General features: G+C 37.6%; 1 protein-coding gene across 1 annotated transcript in view; it reads left to right on the forward strand.

The window, feature by feature from the left end:
- Positions 1-7,521: 7,521 nt before the first annotated feature.
- The window catches only part of VPS41 (VPS41 subunit of HOPS complex), a 183,990-nt gene continuing 174,870 nt past the window's right edge, over positions 7,522-16,641 (forward strand). The window contains exon 1 of the mRNA XM_037507289.2: positions 7,522-7,560. Within this exon, the coding sequence (XP_037363186.1) occupies positions 7,540-7,560 (21 nt within the window). The 5' untranslated portion in view covers positions 7,522-7,539. The remainder of the gene's footprint in view (positions 7,561-16,641) is intronic.

Raw genomic sequence — 16,641 nt, forward strand, 5'->3', positions numbered from 1 at the left:
TTGAGATAGTCTTCCTATTTTCTTCAAATAAATACTCAGAGGTGGAAATCCAGAATTGTGTGGTAGTTCTATTTTTAATTTTTCCAAGAACCTCCATCCTGTTTTCCATAGTGACTATACCAATTTATATTCCCACCAGCAGTGCAGCAGCATTCCTTTCCTCCACATTCTTGCGTACACTAGTCATTTTAAGCCTTTTCATTTAGCCATCCTATCAGGTGTAAAGGTGATATCTGTGGTCTTGATGTCAAAAATCTTTTCAAATTCCTATCATCTTTATGTATATCTTTTATTTTAAACATATATTCTCCACATTTTTAAAAAAATATTTATTTATTTATTTATACAAAAACCAGGGTACAGGCCAGATGCGTGGGAGGGTGAGAGATTCACCAGAGACAGAGTCGGGAATAGAACAGGCAGACTGACTGAAATACATTGCTGAGGGGAGCAGCGGGTGAGACAGGAGAGATCTGCCGCTGCCATTTGGGAATTTCTGAGGCTGGCCGGAATCGAACCCACACTGCAGAGGAGGCGGACAGCTTCATAGCACTGCACTCAACCACCTGCACGACCACGGAGGCCCCATACACATTTTAGCATTGTTTGTTTTATTTCTGTGAAAAATAACATTGTAATTTTGATAGTGGTTGAATTGAAACTGTAGATTGCTGTTTAGTATTTTAACAATATTCAATCTTCTGATCCTTAGCACAGAATATCTTTCTATTTAGGCTTGTTTGTTTGTAATTTTTTTCATCAAATATTATGGAGGAAGGGGAGAAAGAGAATGTCCATCAGGGACTTTACACAGGACATCATTGTAAACAAAAACATACTGATTAAGCTCTGCTTTCTCCTTGAAAAGCGATAAGGAAATTAATCTTTCAGATACATGACCTTACAGAGACTTATATGTAAATATCTTTTTCAAAAGCAATCTCCAACCAGCCTTCAGAGCCCCTCCCTTGAAACCTAACCAATCTCCAACCAGCCTTCAGAGTCCCTCCCTTGAAACCTAATTATTGTCAAAAAGACATGTTTTGGGATGGCATATTTTTTTTCTCCCCTATGGTACCATACCCATCCTTTGAGACCTTTATCCATCCTTCGTGGACCACTTGACATGGTACAGCCTCCATGAATTTATTCCTGAACTTTCCAACCAATTTGATTACTGCCATCTGTGAACCTCATAAAACTGTTGACTTAAATTCCCAGCACCACCTTCATCATGTCATTGTACTGCTGTAGTCTAAACCTTAAATTTATTATTTTCTCTTGGAACAGATAGTGACAAGACACCAATAAAATCTAGTTCTCAGAAAAACATCATAAAATGGAGATATGTTAAATTAACTAGTTAAATAATTAATTCAATCAACAAATTATTTTTGAGCTCCAATTATGTGCCAGACACTGTGTTAAGATGCTAGGCGTATGTGAATTTTCATATAAGAAGTTATTAAAGCAACTGTGACACTTTCAGATTCTTGTGTTTATCTACTATTTAATTTTTTTGTTTATTTCAGCAAAATCCAAGATTTGTAGCAAAATCAAAGACTCCAGAACATATGTTAGAAAAACAACTCCTAGATGCACTATTTAATTTTAGCAATAAAAAAAAAACCTTGATGCACAATAAGATATTACCTCACACCAGTGAGAATAACCCATATTTAAAAAACTAAAAACAACAAATCCTGGCATGGAGGTGGTGATAAAGCAACTCTTGGACACACTGGTGGGAATGCAAACTGTTCCAGTCACTATGGAAAGCTGTGTGGAGGGTCCTCAAAACACTAAAAATGGAGCTATCATATGGCCCTGCAATTCCACACCTAAGAATGTACCCAAAAGACACAAACACTAATCCAAAAGAAAACCTGAACTGTATTTACTGCAATGGTATTTACAATAACCAAGATATGGAAGCAACCTAAATGCTCCAAAACAGATGAGTGGATTTATAAGATGTGGTTTATCTGCACAATGGAATGCCACTCAATGATCAAATACAAAAAACTCATGTCATCTGTGGCAACATGAATAGAGCTGAAAGGGATTCTGCTAGGCAAAATAAGTCAGAAGGAAAAAGATAAATATCAGATGGTTTCACTTCAATCCAGAATATAGGGAAACTGCACAAGGGTTGGTGAAAATGGATCATGGGAATTATGGTGGAGGGAGAACTACAAGGACTACACCTGAGGGGTGAAATTAAATACTGTCCAAAATTTAACAACAATATAAGAAAATAAATAAATAGGACTTCCCCTGGTGGCGCAGTTGTTGAGTGCTGGGCTGTGAAGCTTCCCGCAGCCTTTGTAGTGCTGGTTCTATCCCTGGCCTCCTGCGAGGGTCCCACATAGTGCGCAGACCTCTCCTATAGCCCGCTGCTCCCCTCAGCAGTGTATTTCGTCAGTCTGCCTGTTCCATTCCCCTCTCTGGCTCTAGTGAATTCTCTCACCTTCCGGTGCTTCTGACTGTACCCAGTGCTTGTATAAATAAATTAATTAATTTAAAAAAAATTAAAAATTTAAAAAAAAGAAAATATCTAAATAAATTCAATTTTAAAAAAGACTAAAAAAAAGATCCTTGATGCAAATCAGGACATACTAGTTTCAATTGTGCCTAGCAAAAGAACTATTGAGAGCCTAAATTATATCCTTTTCAATGCCCCTTCAAAATAATACATCTCAAGAGATTATATTTTAGGCTGCATTTCCCCTTTATTGATTAGTCTCACCATACTTCTACCCAGATGTATGTTTAAGATCTTAGAATTTTTATCTCTGGCATTAGACTTCTCTTAGCTTCAGAATCAAATAACCACTGTCAGCTGGACATTCTTGTTCAAGTCAATTAGAAAAAGATCAATTTCCCAAAAGAAAATGAGTGGAGAGAGTCAAGAATGCAGAAAACAGTTGAAATGGCTAATAAATTCATGGAAAATGCTGATATCAGAAATAAAAGCAATACAACTTAAAACAAAAAGCCAAAACTATCTCCCCCCAACTAAACTGATTACATTTTAAAGAAAATTATTACATCTGTGATGGTAGGAGGATATAGAAATCTCACATATAGCTGGTAGGAATATAATATGTGAGAGGTGGAATACACATACTGTAGACAATGGTGGAGAAACTGAGGTATGGTTGTTACAGAAAATTATAACAAGCTTGTTATAGTTGGGATGTTACAGCAAACATTTATTCTGGTCTTCTGGTCTCTTGAGCTGTAGTTTGCAGTTCCCTGGCAAAGGGAGGACTTAAATACACATTAAAAAAAAAAAGTGGGGCTCGTCCATGCTCAAGTCTGCTTTTTACAAATGAGGTCTTCTGTTAATGCAGTCAGTTCCGGTTGGTTGAAAGTTTGCAAAGTGGTAAGTGGTTGGATTTTAATACTGGCCAGGCTTTGGCTTGCTGTTGTGGTTTCATTTTCTTCTCAGTGATGGACATATCTGAGCAGGCCTGAACTTGTAAGTGTGCCTGGACATGCCTGGGACCTGCCCCTCAACAGCCTACTGATTCTCTTTGGTTTTTATATAAACTCCAGTGGTTCCATTTTTGCCTTATAAAAACATTTTTTATCAAAAAAATGGCCAGGCAGTATAAAACCAGAACTCTGACCCACGACCTGCAGCAACTGGTCCAGGAAACCAAGTCCTTATCTACACGAAACAGTCTGCGATGTCAGCATGCTATAAGTCAGACTTGTAGGAAGTTACGCTGCTATCACTAATAACAATCCAAACACCTGAACAATAATCTCTATAACAACCAGCTCAAAGTGGCCAGCACTTGAGTAATATACTGATGGCTTCTCCAATTTTTGTCCCTGCTCCGTACTTAGGACCAATGTGAGAAAGCTAAATATGCACCTCTAACCAATCACATATGATACCCCTTCTGGTTACCCCACCTTCAACTTCCCCATGCTAACAGCCTCTAGTTAATATATACATGAAGCTTTCCCTTATTTCCTGCTATAAGTTTTCCCATTCCTCTTTCCTTGAGTCTTGCAAAACATAAGTGATGGTGACTGTCTTGCTGGAACAGATTCTGAATAAACAAACTTTGACATTTCTCTTTGGGTTGGTTTTCATTTATTTCTACAATTGATACCAACTTTCATTAGCGCAACTAACAAAACTGTACTGGGATGCTAATTAGATTTACTCAAACTATGCAATAGAAAAGAATTGATTATATAGATTAATATATTTTCATAGAATGCAATATTAATGTTTGTTATTAAGTCTTATTTTGGAATAGCATTTTATAATATTATTGGGAAAAGATCTTGAAATAAGATTAAGTGCAAAAAGCAGATAACAAAACTTGATTATATGGTTTTTTAAAGAGATTTATTTATTTATGTATACAAGAGCTGGGGTGCAGAAGAGTATGAAGATTCATCAGAGACAGAGTGGGGAGCAGAACTGGTGGATCCAATGAAATACACTGCTGAGGGGAGCAGTGGGGGAGACAGGAGAGGTCTGTTGGGCCATGTGGGTCAGCTCTCTGGCTGGGAATTGAATTCATGCTGCAGTGGCTGAGGATTGCTCCATAGTGCTGAGGCTTAAGCCACCAGGGAGGCCCAATTATATGATTTTTGTTTAATAACTTTAAATAAACACAGAAAAAGAGAAGGAAGAGAGGGAGAGAGAATTAGCAAGAGAAGAAATTATTCAATGATAAAGATTTGGCTGGAGAAATTACAAATAGCTCTTTAATTTTATCATAAATATGCATTATTTTTATAATTAGAAAAATATCCTTTAAAAAATTTAATGTGATTGATTAAGGAACCTTCCAATAAACTTTATCTTAAAATGACATCTGGAATATTAGGAGGTTTCAGTAGGCATAGGTTTTCAAAAACTAAACTAAAAATAAGCTGAAGCTTTCCAAAATTATTAAAGATAATGTAAATATTATTTTAGCTATTTGATAATGTAAATATTATTTTAGCTATATTAATTAAGGGAAGGGTAAGAATATTTCTTGGAACCAGTAGTAGTACAATGTGATACAACTTTCTTGTCGCAGGTTGTCAAGGAAGACCTTCAGACTGAAAAAGGTAGCAATCTAAGATGGAATGGAAGATAAAGATTGGGACAGAATGTATAAAACACCAGCTAAGAGAAAAGATATAAGGGTGAATTTTATCTCAGTTTTCACTTTGCTGATTTCAATATTTATTAAATTTAGAAAAGCTCTTTTATAATGTAAACTACTGAAACCAGTCATATTGTTTAAACAATGAAATAGATTGATATTATGATAAAATAATTTTATTATGATAAAATATTGAGCTAATTAACTATTTCAGACTCATACAACAAACTTGTGATACACTTCCTTAAAACCAGTGAACCACTCTACAAATACAAAGTTTTTTAATGGAAAAGAGTCAACTTCTTATTTAGTTTGAAATCCTTTCATGGTCCAATAGTCTGAGAATGAGAAGTTAACTCCATAGCTTGATGGTAACGGAGGTGAACTGATGATGAGCAAGAAACACATGATTTTTCCAAAGAATGAAAGACTGTTAGGCTGAACACTGCTAAACTTCAATGTACATAGGTATTGCCTAGTAATATTATTAAAATCCAGCTCTGATCCTAAACTCTTCATTTCAACAACCCCCCAAGTGATATTGATCCTATTTGTCTGAGGCCCACACTTTGAGTAACAGGAAGCTAGAGGACATCCCAAACAAGAAAACCCAAAACTCTCATTTCACATGAGAAAACTTGGGACCCCAAATGTACATGTGAATTTCACACTGTCCACAGGCACACTGTGCACCTATTAGCCTGTAGTGGGCTATTTCCTCTAATTTATCTTTCTGTATCTGTGTATCTTCACTTTCCAGTCTGTTCACAGGAAATAACAATAGATCTAATGTTCATCATATGTATGTATGTAACATTAGTTTGCAATAATGTATCAGTCCCAAGAGTATCATATTTTATTATAGTCAAGTGAGAACATTGAATGAGGGAAAAAAAAAAATGGAGAGTTGAGAATCTCAGATACTGAGCAAACAGAGGAGAATTTTAGTGACATTTGACTGTATTTTTGATTAGGTCCATTAATGATATATGGGTGGGTCTATTTCATAATGGAAAAAAGAAAAATTAGTTTATGAAGAAATTCAGAAAATTAGAGGGGCTAGTCATTTCTTTTACTGGTAGGGATTAGATTCAGGGTTACCAGTTTCTTTGGTCTGCATGAGGTTCATTGCTGGACTGGTGTCCATCATAAGCAATGTTTGGTCCCCAGATGCTCTGCAAGAGAATCTAGGGTGGGTAAGGTACTTAGTATACTTAGGTTCTTGGTTTGGGATTTCTAAGTGCCCTGGGGTTGGTTCATTTTTATTCCCTGTGACCTGTGACTGAAAAATCAGCAGACTGAAAGACGGTCCCAGCAAGATTTGGAGGAAGAGGGTGGAGCTAAGGTTGTTAAAGATCTGGGGAGAAGAAAAATGTCTCAGATGGCATCATCATGACCACAGAAAGATCATGTATTGAGGGGTTATAACCAGAGACCTGGGAGGTACAGAATGTTGAATCCATGATTTCTTATGGGGTCAGAGTCCATGTGGATCAGGAAGTGAAACAGAGCACTGGGTACCCACCATACACTGTCATTTTGATGCCCTCTGCTAGTCACAGCTACTGGAAATGAGTGGAGAGAAGAAAGTGCCCATTTCTGGACAAGATACTGCAAATTACTGAGGATTAGGAAAGAGCTCATAATGCCCAGAAACATCCCGGGAGAGGAGATCATTCATTCTAAAGGGTGGAAGTAATAAAGTGGCTCTACAGATTTTACCAAGAACAAATTTATATTTTATCATGAACATTTGCCTATAGAATATACTAAATAAACATTTAACAAATGATTTAACAGACTTTTTTTTTTAAATTTCAACATTCCCATGGCAGAAAAAGAATATTAAAACAGCAAGCAATAGGCGCTAAGTAAATATTTTTGGCATATAAGTTGTTCTCTACCATAAAAACTTTATATTCATTTAACGTACTTAAAAATAAAAGCAAAAACACATTTAGACTGAGCAGCATTTAATAATCACAGAGTCTCTGGCCTCAAACAAGCCCAAATTCTAACCTTAACTCTGTTTCTTACTAGCTGTGTGATCTCTGCGCCATGGTGTTCTCTATAAGTGGGGATAATAGTAAGATTGCTACTACTATTAGCAAGATTTAGAAAGATTAAATGAGATAATGTAAAATTATGAACCCAAGTTCTGATATATACTACATATTAATAAACACTACAAGTCACGAAAACAATAAATGCAACAAAAAAACTCGTAGAATCGACAAAGGTTGCATTCAGAATCTCCAAAGTACTTCATTGAGCTTGCTGAGTCAGGAGCAGAAACGAGGCTCAACAGGCTCCACCTCTATGTTGATGAAACTACATTTCCCAGAAGGCTCCAGGCCCCAGTGTCTTGTTTTCTCCCATTTCCGTGTATGTCATGTGACTCTCCGGCTGCACCATGGCGGAAGCAGAGGAGCAGGTAAAAGCTGCTACTGCTTGGCAAAGGAAGGAAGGGGAGACAAGGTTAAATGGTCCCGGGCTTGAAGTGGAGAGTGAGGAGGTGCGGAGCTGCTGGAGGGCGAGTCAGGCCCACGGGCGGGGCGGCAAGAGTTGATTTCAAGAGCAGAGCGGCAGGGTGGGGTGCTGACTCCACTAGGGCACCCCAGAAAGCGCCGCGACACACCCCCGGCGTTTATGAAAATGGCCCTTCTTTTGACGTTGTTCCTGCCGCTGTGTTTAGGGAAATTTTGGCTTGAAGGCAGCCTGGGCTTCCCCGGAGACTGTCCGGATGGAGGCGTAAGAGATGACTTCAGTTTTGAGGCCAGGTGATTGAAAATTTGGTTCCTTTCCTCTCCAAATGGAACATTGAGAGCTTTGCGGGACGGCTGGGAGAGTAGTTGATGAGTTTTGCTTCATATCTATTACATTTACATACAAAGTTAAGTCACTGTTGCGTGCAGCAGTGGTTAAGTGCATCGGTTCTAGAGCAAAAATGTCTACAGTCCAGTGCTGGCTTTCTTTCTTAAAATATGACATTACGCTAATCGTTTAACTTTTAACTATTAAAAGGAATTAATAACAGCATCGTCCTCAGAGGGTGGTTTAATACAGAATGAGGTAGTACACAGAGTTGAAGTGCTTAAAAAGTTGAACTCAGTAAAAACTGAACTTGAAATTCTATGTTGCTAGCAGGACATCAGATGGCAATGTCCAGTCAACCCCTCACCATGTGATTCTGGAGTTAGTAATGACTATATGTATTTCCATTTAGGCAATAGTAGTATCCAGACCTTAGATGAAATGACAGATTTACACCAAGAAGCCAAAAAAAAAAAAAAAAAAAAAGAATGCAGACAAAACCCAAATCTTAGGGAAATCTCTTAGTTTTCCATGTTCAGTGTCATTTCACATGGCACTGGTGATTCCTTATAAATTAACAGGACGGTCTGTTCTCATAAATTACACCAAAGAGTGATTTTATGGTGAGCTGTTAAGTATCATAATACGAGATGTTTATTGAGATTAATAACAATTTAAGTTATACCACTTGCAACATCACTTAACGAAATTTTTCCTATGTGTGTTTATTATAATAATTAAGAAATTTGCTTTGGTAGAAGTTTGATTTGGATGGTCATTGTGGTAAGTGGAGAGTTTCCTACCTACCACTGGAGCTTCCATTTTTCTGGACTGTTCAGAGGAAAGTACCATTAAGTGAATATAATTTCATGACTTATTGCTGGGTGGTCTTTTATGTTCTTTTCATCTTTCATGGTGAAATATGATTTTTTGTCGTTTGATTTAAAGGCATAAAACCAAGGTGCATGCTTCAGCAGCACATATACTGAAAGCATAAAACTAAATTCCTCACCTTTTGAAGACAGTTGTTCTTAGTTCTTAACTACTGTTTTGTTGCAAAGACAGTGGCAAAGTCTTATGTAAAAAGACATATAGAAAGTTAGTGATATATTAGAATGCTTCATATTTTTATAAGTCGTTTTAAATCAAGGAACTTTTTTACATAGCATTTGGTCCTCTCAAAATAATTCTATCTGGTAAATGTTTACTTTTGATTTATAAGTCAGATCAAGCTCTACCTATGTTGCAAACCTTCCAGTGGTTCCCATTGCACCCTCAGGAAAAGGCAGAGTTCTTATAATGGCCTAATTTCCCTACAGAATCTGACCTCATTTTCTACTGCTCTTTCTTCTATTACTCTGCATCAGCTATACTAACTTTCTTACTGTTCCTTCAACAAGCCAAGCATATTTCTACCTTTGGGCCTTTACTCATACTGCTCCCTTTTCTGATTCCAGATATCTGTTGGGCTTTCTCTCTCACTTTCTTCACATTTTTGCCTGAGTGATACATTTTGAAGTAAGATTATCCCTGACTACTCTTTGAAACCTTCTTCTGAATTATTTTTTTCCTTAACACTCATCACTACCTGACATAGTGTGTTTTAAAATTTCTGGGTTTTTTTATTTTGTATACTTCTGCATGTTCTTCTGAATAAAATTCAAGTTCCATGATAGCAAGAATTTATTCACTGTTCTAAGTATAACACCTAGAATAGAGCGTGGCACTCCATGTGTTAAATGATTGAATTTTACAGGTAGGGAAGTTGGAATTCAGACAACTTAAGTAATGTGCTAAGGCTTGTAGCTCTAATAAATCTTCTGTCTCCAGAGCTCATAGTTTTTCACTAGAAGTCCCTTCCTTTAAAAAAACAAACAAACAAACAAACAAATACCTGGGAACCGAATTTCAAATCATACTTTTCTTTATGAAGTGGAACTAACCCATGTCACCTTAAGAGCAGGTCTTTCCTTTCTCCTCCTCGCCAGCCCCCGTTTTCCTTGTGGTATCAGTGTCATTCTCAAAAAAACCAGTAGTCTATTGTCAACAACAGAAACAAAAATTCACAAATTGTTGTTCTGTTTTGTTTTTTAAAAGAAAGTAGGCCTCCCTGGTGGTGCTGGGGTTAAAGGCTCAGCACTATCAAGCTATCGCCAGCATGAGTTCTATCCCTGGCCAGCCAGGGAGCTAACCCTGGGAGCACAGCAGACATCTCCTGTCTTGCCCGCTGCCCCCCTCAGCAATGTATTTCAGTAGATCTGCCTGTTCTGCTCCGCACTCTGTCTCTGGTGAATCTCTCACCCCCCGCACCTCTGGTCTGTACCCCAATTCTTGTGTGCATAAATAAATAAAAAATAAATCTTTTTTTAAAAAAGAAAGTTAGTGACTACCAATTTTATTGGTTCTTTATACATTAAAAATGGTTCCATTTTTCTCATGGCCTGACTTACACGTTTTGCATTTCGCATTAGGAAGTCATTAAAAGCTGACCAAGATAGATTTTGGAGGCTAAAAGTGCACCAGAGTGGAGTTAAATGATTTTCTGGTTGTTCTCTGTTACTTTGAACCTTTTAGAAAATCTTGACATAATTTCTCCCCCTGAAGGTTTTAGGAACTCAGATGCATATTCCCATGATAAGTTATAGGTTAGGTCAAGGGAAGTGTTCTTCCTTGGTATTATGTACTGTGAATGCAAACAGCTATCCATAATGAGCATGACAAAGCTAAACTCTTAACTTTTCTGAGCATTGTACTACTCTTTGGTGATTACTTTCTTTCCCCTTTTATTTTAGGATAAACCAAAATAGTAAGATCTGTGCTGAGTATGTTAACATAATATAAAACATTTCACTGACTTTCAAGCTAAAATCACTGTTTGGATAGGAGTGAACATTTTTGAAAAGTCATTGGGAAATCCTTGTTTATGCTAAGTATAGTAAATGTAGTTTGCAAAAATAACCACATATATAGTACACAGAAAGAATACTTGGTATTTTGCCTGGAATGTTCTAACCACCAATTTTATTTTTTATTTTTTTTTTTTTATTTTTTTTTTTTTTTTTTTTTTTTATTTTTTAATAGAGGCATGCTTTATTTATTTGTTTGCTGGTTTGTTTGTTTTGTTTATACATGCACTGGGCACAGTCAGAAGCACGGGAGGGTGAGAGAATTCACCAGAGCCAGAGCGGGGAGCAGAGCAGGCAGAAGGACCGAAGTACACTGCTGAGGGGAGCAGCGGGCGGCAGGAGAGGTCTGCGCGCCATGTGGGACCCTCCTCTGGTGGCCAGGGAGCAGCCGGGGATCGAACCGGCGCCGCAGAGGCCGCGGGCAGCTTCGCAACCCAGCGCTCAACCGCTGCGCCACCGGGGAGGCCCAATAACCACCAATTTTAACTAGCTCCAAAATCATTTATAGTTGACCTTCATAATCACAGATGCCCAAGAGTGTTTATACCTCTTTTAAGAATAACATTCTGCTTGTAGTCTCATTGTTTGTGTGTTTGTTATCTCTTCTAGAGATTGCTAAGCCCACAAGAATAAAGACAAGTACTTACTCATGTCTGTATCCTTCACAGGGCTGGAATTTTATAGGTATTAGGTGTTTAATAAAATGGTTAAATGAATTTATTAAGAGAATAATCTTCTGAATTGGAAGCATCAAATTTTAAGTTCGATTGAGTAGTTCATGTCCATGGATGCTAAGTAATAGTTGTCTGTGTTTCTTCTAGAAAATATGTCCTCCATGAAGGCATTATGAGAAAGCATTCATATGATTTTTGAGGGGAAAGAACCTTTTATGATAATACCAAAGACAGAAATCTCAGAGGAAAAGACTGACATATTCAACTATGTAAACATTTAAAATTTCTTTGTTAGAAAACAATACAAGGGTCTAATTTGTAATACAGAAAAATATTTGCAACATTTAAAATAGTTTAATACCCCTGATAAAGAGCCCTTAAAAATCAAGATTTGAAATGACCGACTTTCTCAAAAATAGATAATAAAAAAATGACAACATATACACATACAAGAAAAGATAAACAGATGTCATAGGGTAAGAAAGTGTTTAATTTCACTAGTCAATAAAGAAATGCAAGTGATATCATAGGAAGGTACAATAGAAGAAAAAGAAAGAAAATATGTCCTCCATTGTGTTTGTACCAAATGATTGTGGTTCTAGGCTCTTATTTAGACCTAGTGAATCAGATCTGTGAAGATGGAATGTGGTGGGTATCAGTCACTTCCCTAGGAGTTTCAGTGATTATGATGCAGTCAGTTTTGGGGGACTAGGTCACCGAGTGGGGGAGTTGTCCAGATACCTGTTGGACTTTCTCACTTTCTTCACATTTTTGCCTGAGTGTTATGTTTTGGAGTAAGATTATCCCTGACTACTCTTTGAAACCTTCTGAATTATTTTTCTCCTTAGCACTCATCACCACCTGACATACTGTGTTTTAAAATTTCTGGGTTTTTTACTTTGTATACTTCTGCATGTTCTTCTGAATAAAAATGCAAGCTCCGTGATAGCAAGAAAACCTTTTCTTCACTTGCAGAATAGGATGAATGCATAATTCAACCTAGTAGGTTGAACAGGGTTGTTAACCTGAGTCTCTCTAGGGAGCATGCTCCTACCAACTCTGTAGATACTCTTTCATCCTTTCTGCTCCACCAGCCTATTGCCTGGGTCCCAACAACTTTTTGAAGTTGGGGTTCTTTGATACAAGGATATAAAATACGTATCACACAAAATATTTCCTCTTTCTTCTGCAGCAAGATTGGGATCTATCATACTTCTCCCTCCCTTAAGCTGGGCTGTGGAGCACATTATTGGGGACGGGGGAGAGAAGGTAGCAGTACTGCAGGGAGTGTTTCACCTTCCCAGCCCTGTCTGAACCCTGGACACTGCTGTCTACTCTGTTTCTTCATTCTACAGTTTGGAGCTGACTTTTGTCAGGCTCCATCCTTCCACTTCTCCCCCTCAGCAATGTATACACTTCTCAATCTGGAAATCCAAACTTTCTCGCTGTCCTTCTGAGCTGACAGCCTTAACCTCTTTTAACCTCTAGTGCCATTGTCTATTCTGCCTTCTCCCAGGCCACTGTCACAGGCTCCTCTTGTGATGGTAGGATTAGGGGTGGAGATGGATTGAAAGTCTTTATTGAAAGGGCCCCAGAGTCCAATTAGCCCTTTCTTGGGGCTGCTGTTAGGTTAACTTTCTGTTAGACTTGCTTTATCTTTGTTTGCTGCTACTTTTCTCCAGTCCCCTTCTATATCTGTCCTGTAGTTGTGAGCTATAATTTAAACCTCTGCCAGAGAAAATGCACTTGGTATTGCTCATATGTGGACAAGGAATATAGGAGTACACTGGCAGAATGTTACTGATTTAGATGGACTGCTTGTTTCTTATCATTGCCAGCTAAGCAGAGCTGAGCTGTTCTGTGCCTAGAATAGTAGGAGACAAAAAGGCAAAAGCCTTGGGGGTTATCTTGAGTGTATTTAAAAAGGAAACTATTAGCACAAGGCAGTAATGTTAAATTTGAACAAGGTTACAAATCTGGATGTTATGGCCTGGGGTTCTGAAAGAAGTGAGACTTAGGTTGGGGCAGAAATAAACATTAGGATTTACCACCTCTTCCACCATCCTTTGGATCTTCTTGTCCCATTCTCTCTCCCTTCCCTTCTTAACCTCAGAGATCTCTCTGCATTTATTAATGTCCACTAGTTTTTCTAATTACTTAACTTTGTCAAACCATCCCTTTTGTAAATGTCCAGTCTTTGTTTTTCTCATTCTGACTTGCTTTATTACAATAATTACTTCCATTTTTCTGTTAGTGACTATATTTCATCTTTCTTTATGACTGAATAGTATTCCATAGTGTGAATATACCATCTTTTTGATCCAATCGTCTATTGATGGATGTAAGATTTTTTCCATGACCTAGCTATTGTAAATATTGCTGCAATAAACATTTTAGTGCATATAGTTTTTTGCATTGATGGTTTTATGTTTATGTTTTGGATAGATGCCAAAGAGTGGGATTATTGGGTCATATGTTATTTCCATTTTTAGTTTTTTAAGATGAACCCAGATTGTTTTCCATTATAGCTGCACTAGTTTACATTCCCAGCACCAATCTAATAAGGTTCCTCTTTCTCCACTTGTCTATCACTTGTTTTGGAGGTGTTTTTAGTATATTCTGTTCTTACAGGTGTAAGATGGTATCTCATCGTGGTGTTAACCTGCATCCCTCTTGATAGAATCCTATGAAGAACTTTTATTTCCATATAACTATTGATCTTCTGAATATCCTCTTTGGTAAATTATCTGTTTATATCCACTGCCCACTTATTTATTGGGTGGGTTGTTTTTCTATTGCTGGATTGCATGTAATATATATATATAATTGTTTATGCATACAAGAACTGAGGTATAGGCCAGAGGTGCATGGGGGTGAGAGGATTCTCCAGTGGCAAAGTGGGGATAGAACAGGCAGATCTACTGAAGTATACTGCTGAGGGTAGCAGTGGGTGAGACAGGAGAGGTTGCTGCGACATGTGGGTTAGCTCCCTGGCCAGGGATCGAACTCATGCTTCAGTGGCTGGCGATAGCTTGATAGTGCTGAGACTTAACTCCTTGCACCACCAGGGGGCCCCTGTTTTTTTATATATCTTGAATATTAATCCCTTCCCTGTTGCATATTGTCTGAATATTTTCTCCATTCAGTAGGATGTTTTTTTTAATCTTCACATTTTTTTTCACTATGTAAAAGCTTTTTAAGTTAAGTTGAGATAATCACAACTGTGTATTTTTGCTTTTATTTCCCTTGACATAGGGTCAGTGGAGTCTCCAAAAACATCTTTATCATTGATGTCATGATATATATTTCCAGTGATTCCTTCTACATATTTTACTGTTGCAAGTCTTATGTCCAAATCTTTAATCCATTTGGAATTTATTTTTGTGTATAGAGTTAGAGAGTGATCCAACTTTATTCTTTTATGTGTGACCTTCCAGTGTCCTAGTGCCATTTATTAAGCTGTTTTCCCCATTGTATAGTTGTGATCATGAATTAGGTACTGATGTGGTGTGTGGATTTATTTCTGGGCTCTTAATTCTTTCTATTCCATTGATCTATTTTTGTGCCAATACCATAGGTTTTTCATACTGTTGCTTTGTAGTAAAGTTTGAAGTCAGGTAATTTGCTACCTGTTTTTCTCAAACTTGCTTTTTCTATTGGAGACCTTTTGTGGTTTCATAAATTTCAATTTTTTTTGAAAACTGTTGTTGATATTTTGATGGAGATTGTTTTAAATTTTATATCACTAGACAGGATGTTTATTTTGCTTTTATTGATTTTCCCCATCCATGATCATGGGATGTTTTCCATCTCCTTATCTCACCGTCTAAGTCCTTTAATAACATGAAGGTAAGGCTTTAGAAATAGCCAGTGATTTCCAAAGTTGTTCTGATCTCATATCTGCCACATGAAAATACGAAACATAAAATCCATGCACTGTTGTTGAAGCAAGAACAAAGACTCTCTGACCCCCTCCTGGAGGTACCTCTGTGGGTTTCCTTGAACCTGTAGAGCATATTGAGATTAGAAGACTGCAAGGATGAGAGTTGGTCCAGAGGCCACCTAAGCTGAAGGAGCCACTTAAGGAAAGGCTCAGTGTGAGCATCCCAAGTTCAGGGCAGGCAGGTGGCAATGGAAATGGGTGAGATTGTCTTTGTGTAGGGAAATTGGGAGTGAGTGGTCAGTGGCTGAATTGCATTCTATGTCATGGCATAAACTGCTCCCCTCCAGCTTAGCTTATGTGGAACTGTGGATCCCAATTGGACATACAGTCTCATTTTTATTTAATTAGATATGTAGATTTTTTATGTGAAAGTCTTTTTAAGAACAGCACTTAAGCCACACAAGACACCTGTAGGTCACACGCAAACTGCATGCCACCATTTTGTCACCTCTGGTGCGCCATGTGTTTGTGCAGTGAGTGGGAAGTAGGTGAAAGTCTGTTGGGGATCAGATTTGGGGTGTATTTTGACAATGCTGCTAGGGAATCTGAAATCTCCTGACTCTCGAGAATTCTTTGAGTGGGCCAGTGACTGCTCTGCCCTTTGTTTTGGGAAGATGATCTGGATGGCAGCTGATAGATAGATTTCAGCAGTCACAAGTCAAGGCAACCAAATTATTAGGTAAAACTGAGTTTACCTAATGCGTTGAGTTTAAAGCATGCTTTGCAAAAGAAAAGTGAAACAACTGTTGAGTTTGACTATTAGCCTGTTGCCCAGTCTTTGTCTATATCTTATCATGGTGTACATTCTAGTACATTCATTTTGCATCAACCATAGCAGCACAGTTGTTTTTTTTTTTTTTTAATCTTAGTAAAATATACATAACATAGCATTTACCACATTAACCATTTTTAATTGTGTGGTTCAGTGGCATTAAATACATACTCACTGTGCAACACTCACTGCCACCAATCTCCAAAGCTTTTCATTACAGACTAAAACTCTGTACCCCTGACACAATAACTCCCCATTACCCTCTACCCTCAGCCCTTACTAATCTCTATTCTACTTTGTCTCACATAAGTAGAATCTTAACAATATTTATCATTTTTGTGTGTGGTATATTTCACTTAGAGAGGGTCATGATATTATCACTTTTATTTTCATGGTTTAAGACTAG

The sequence above is a fragment of the Talpa occidentalis genome, unplaced genomic scaffold (genome assembly GCF_014898055.3).
Source record: "Talpa occidentalis isolate TD23 unplaced genomic scaffold, MPIMG_talOcc4v2.1, whole genome shotgun sequence".
Classification (NCBI taxonomy): Eukaryota; Metazoa; Chordata; class Mammalia; order Eulipotyphla; family Talpidae; genus Talpa; species Talpa occidentalis.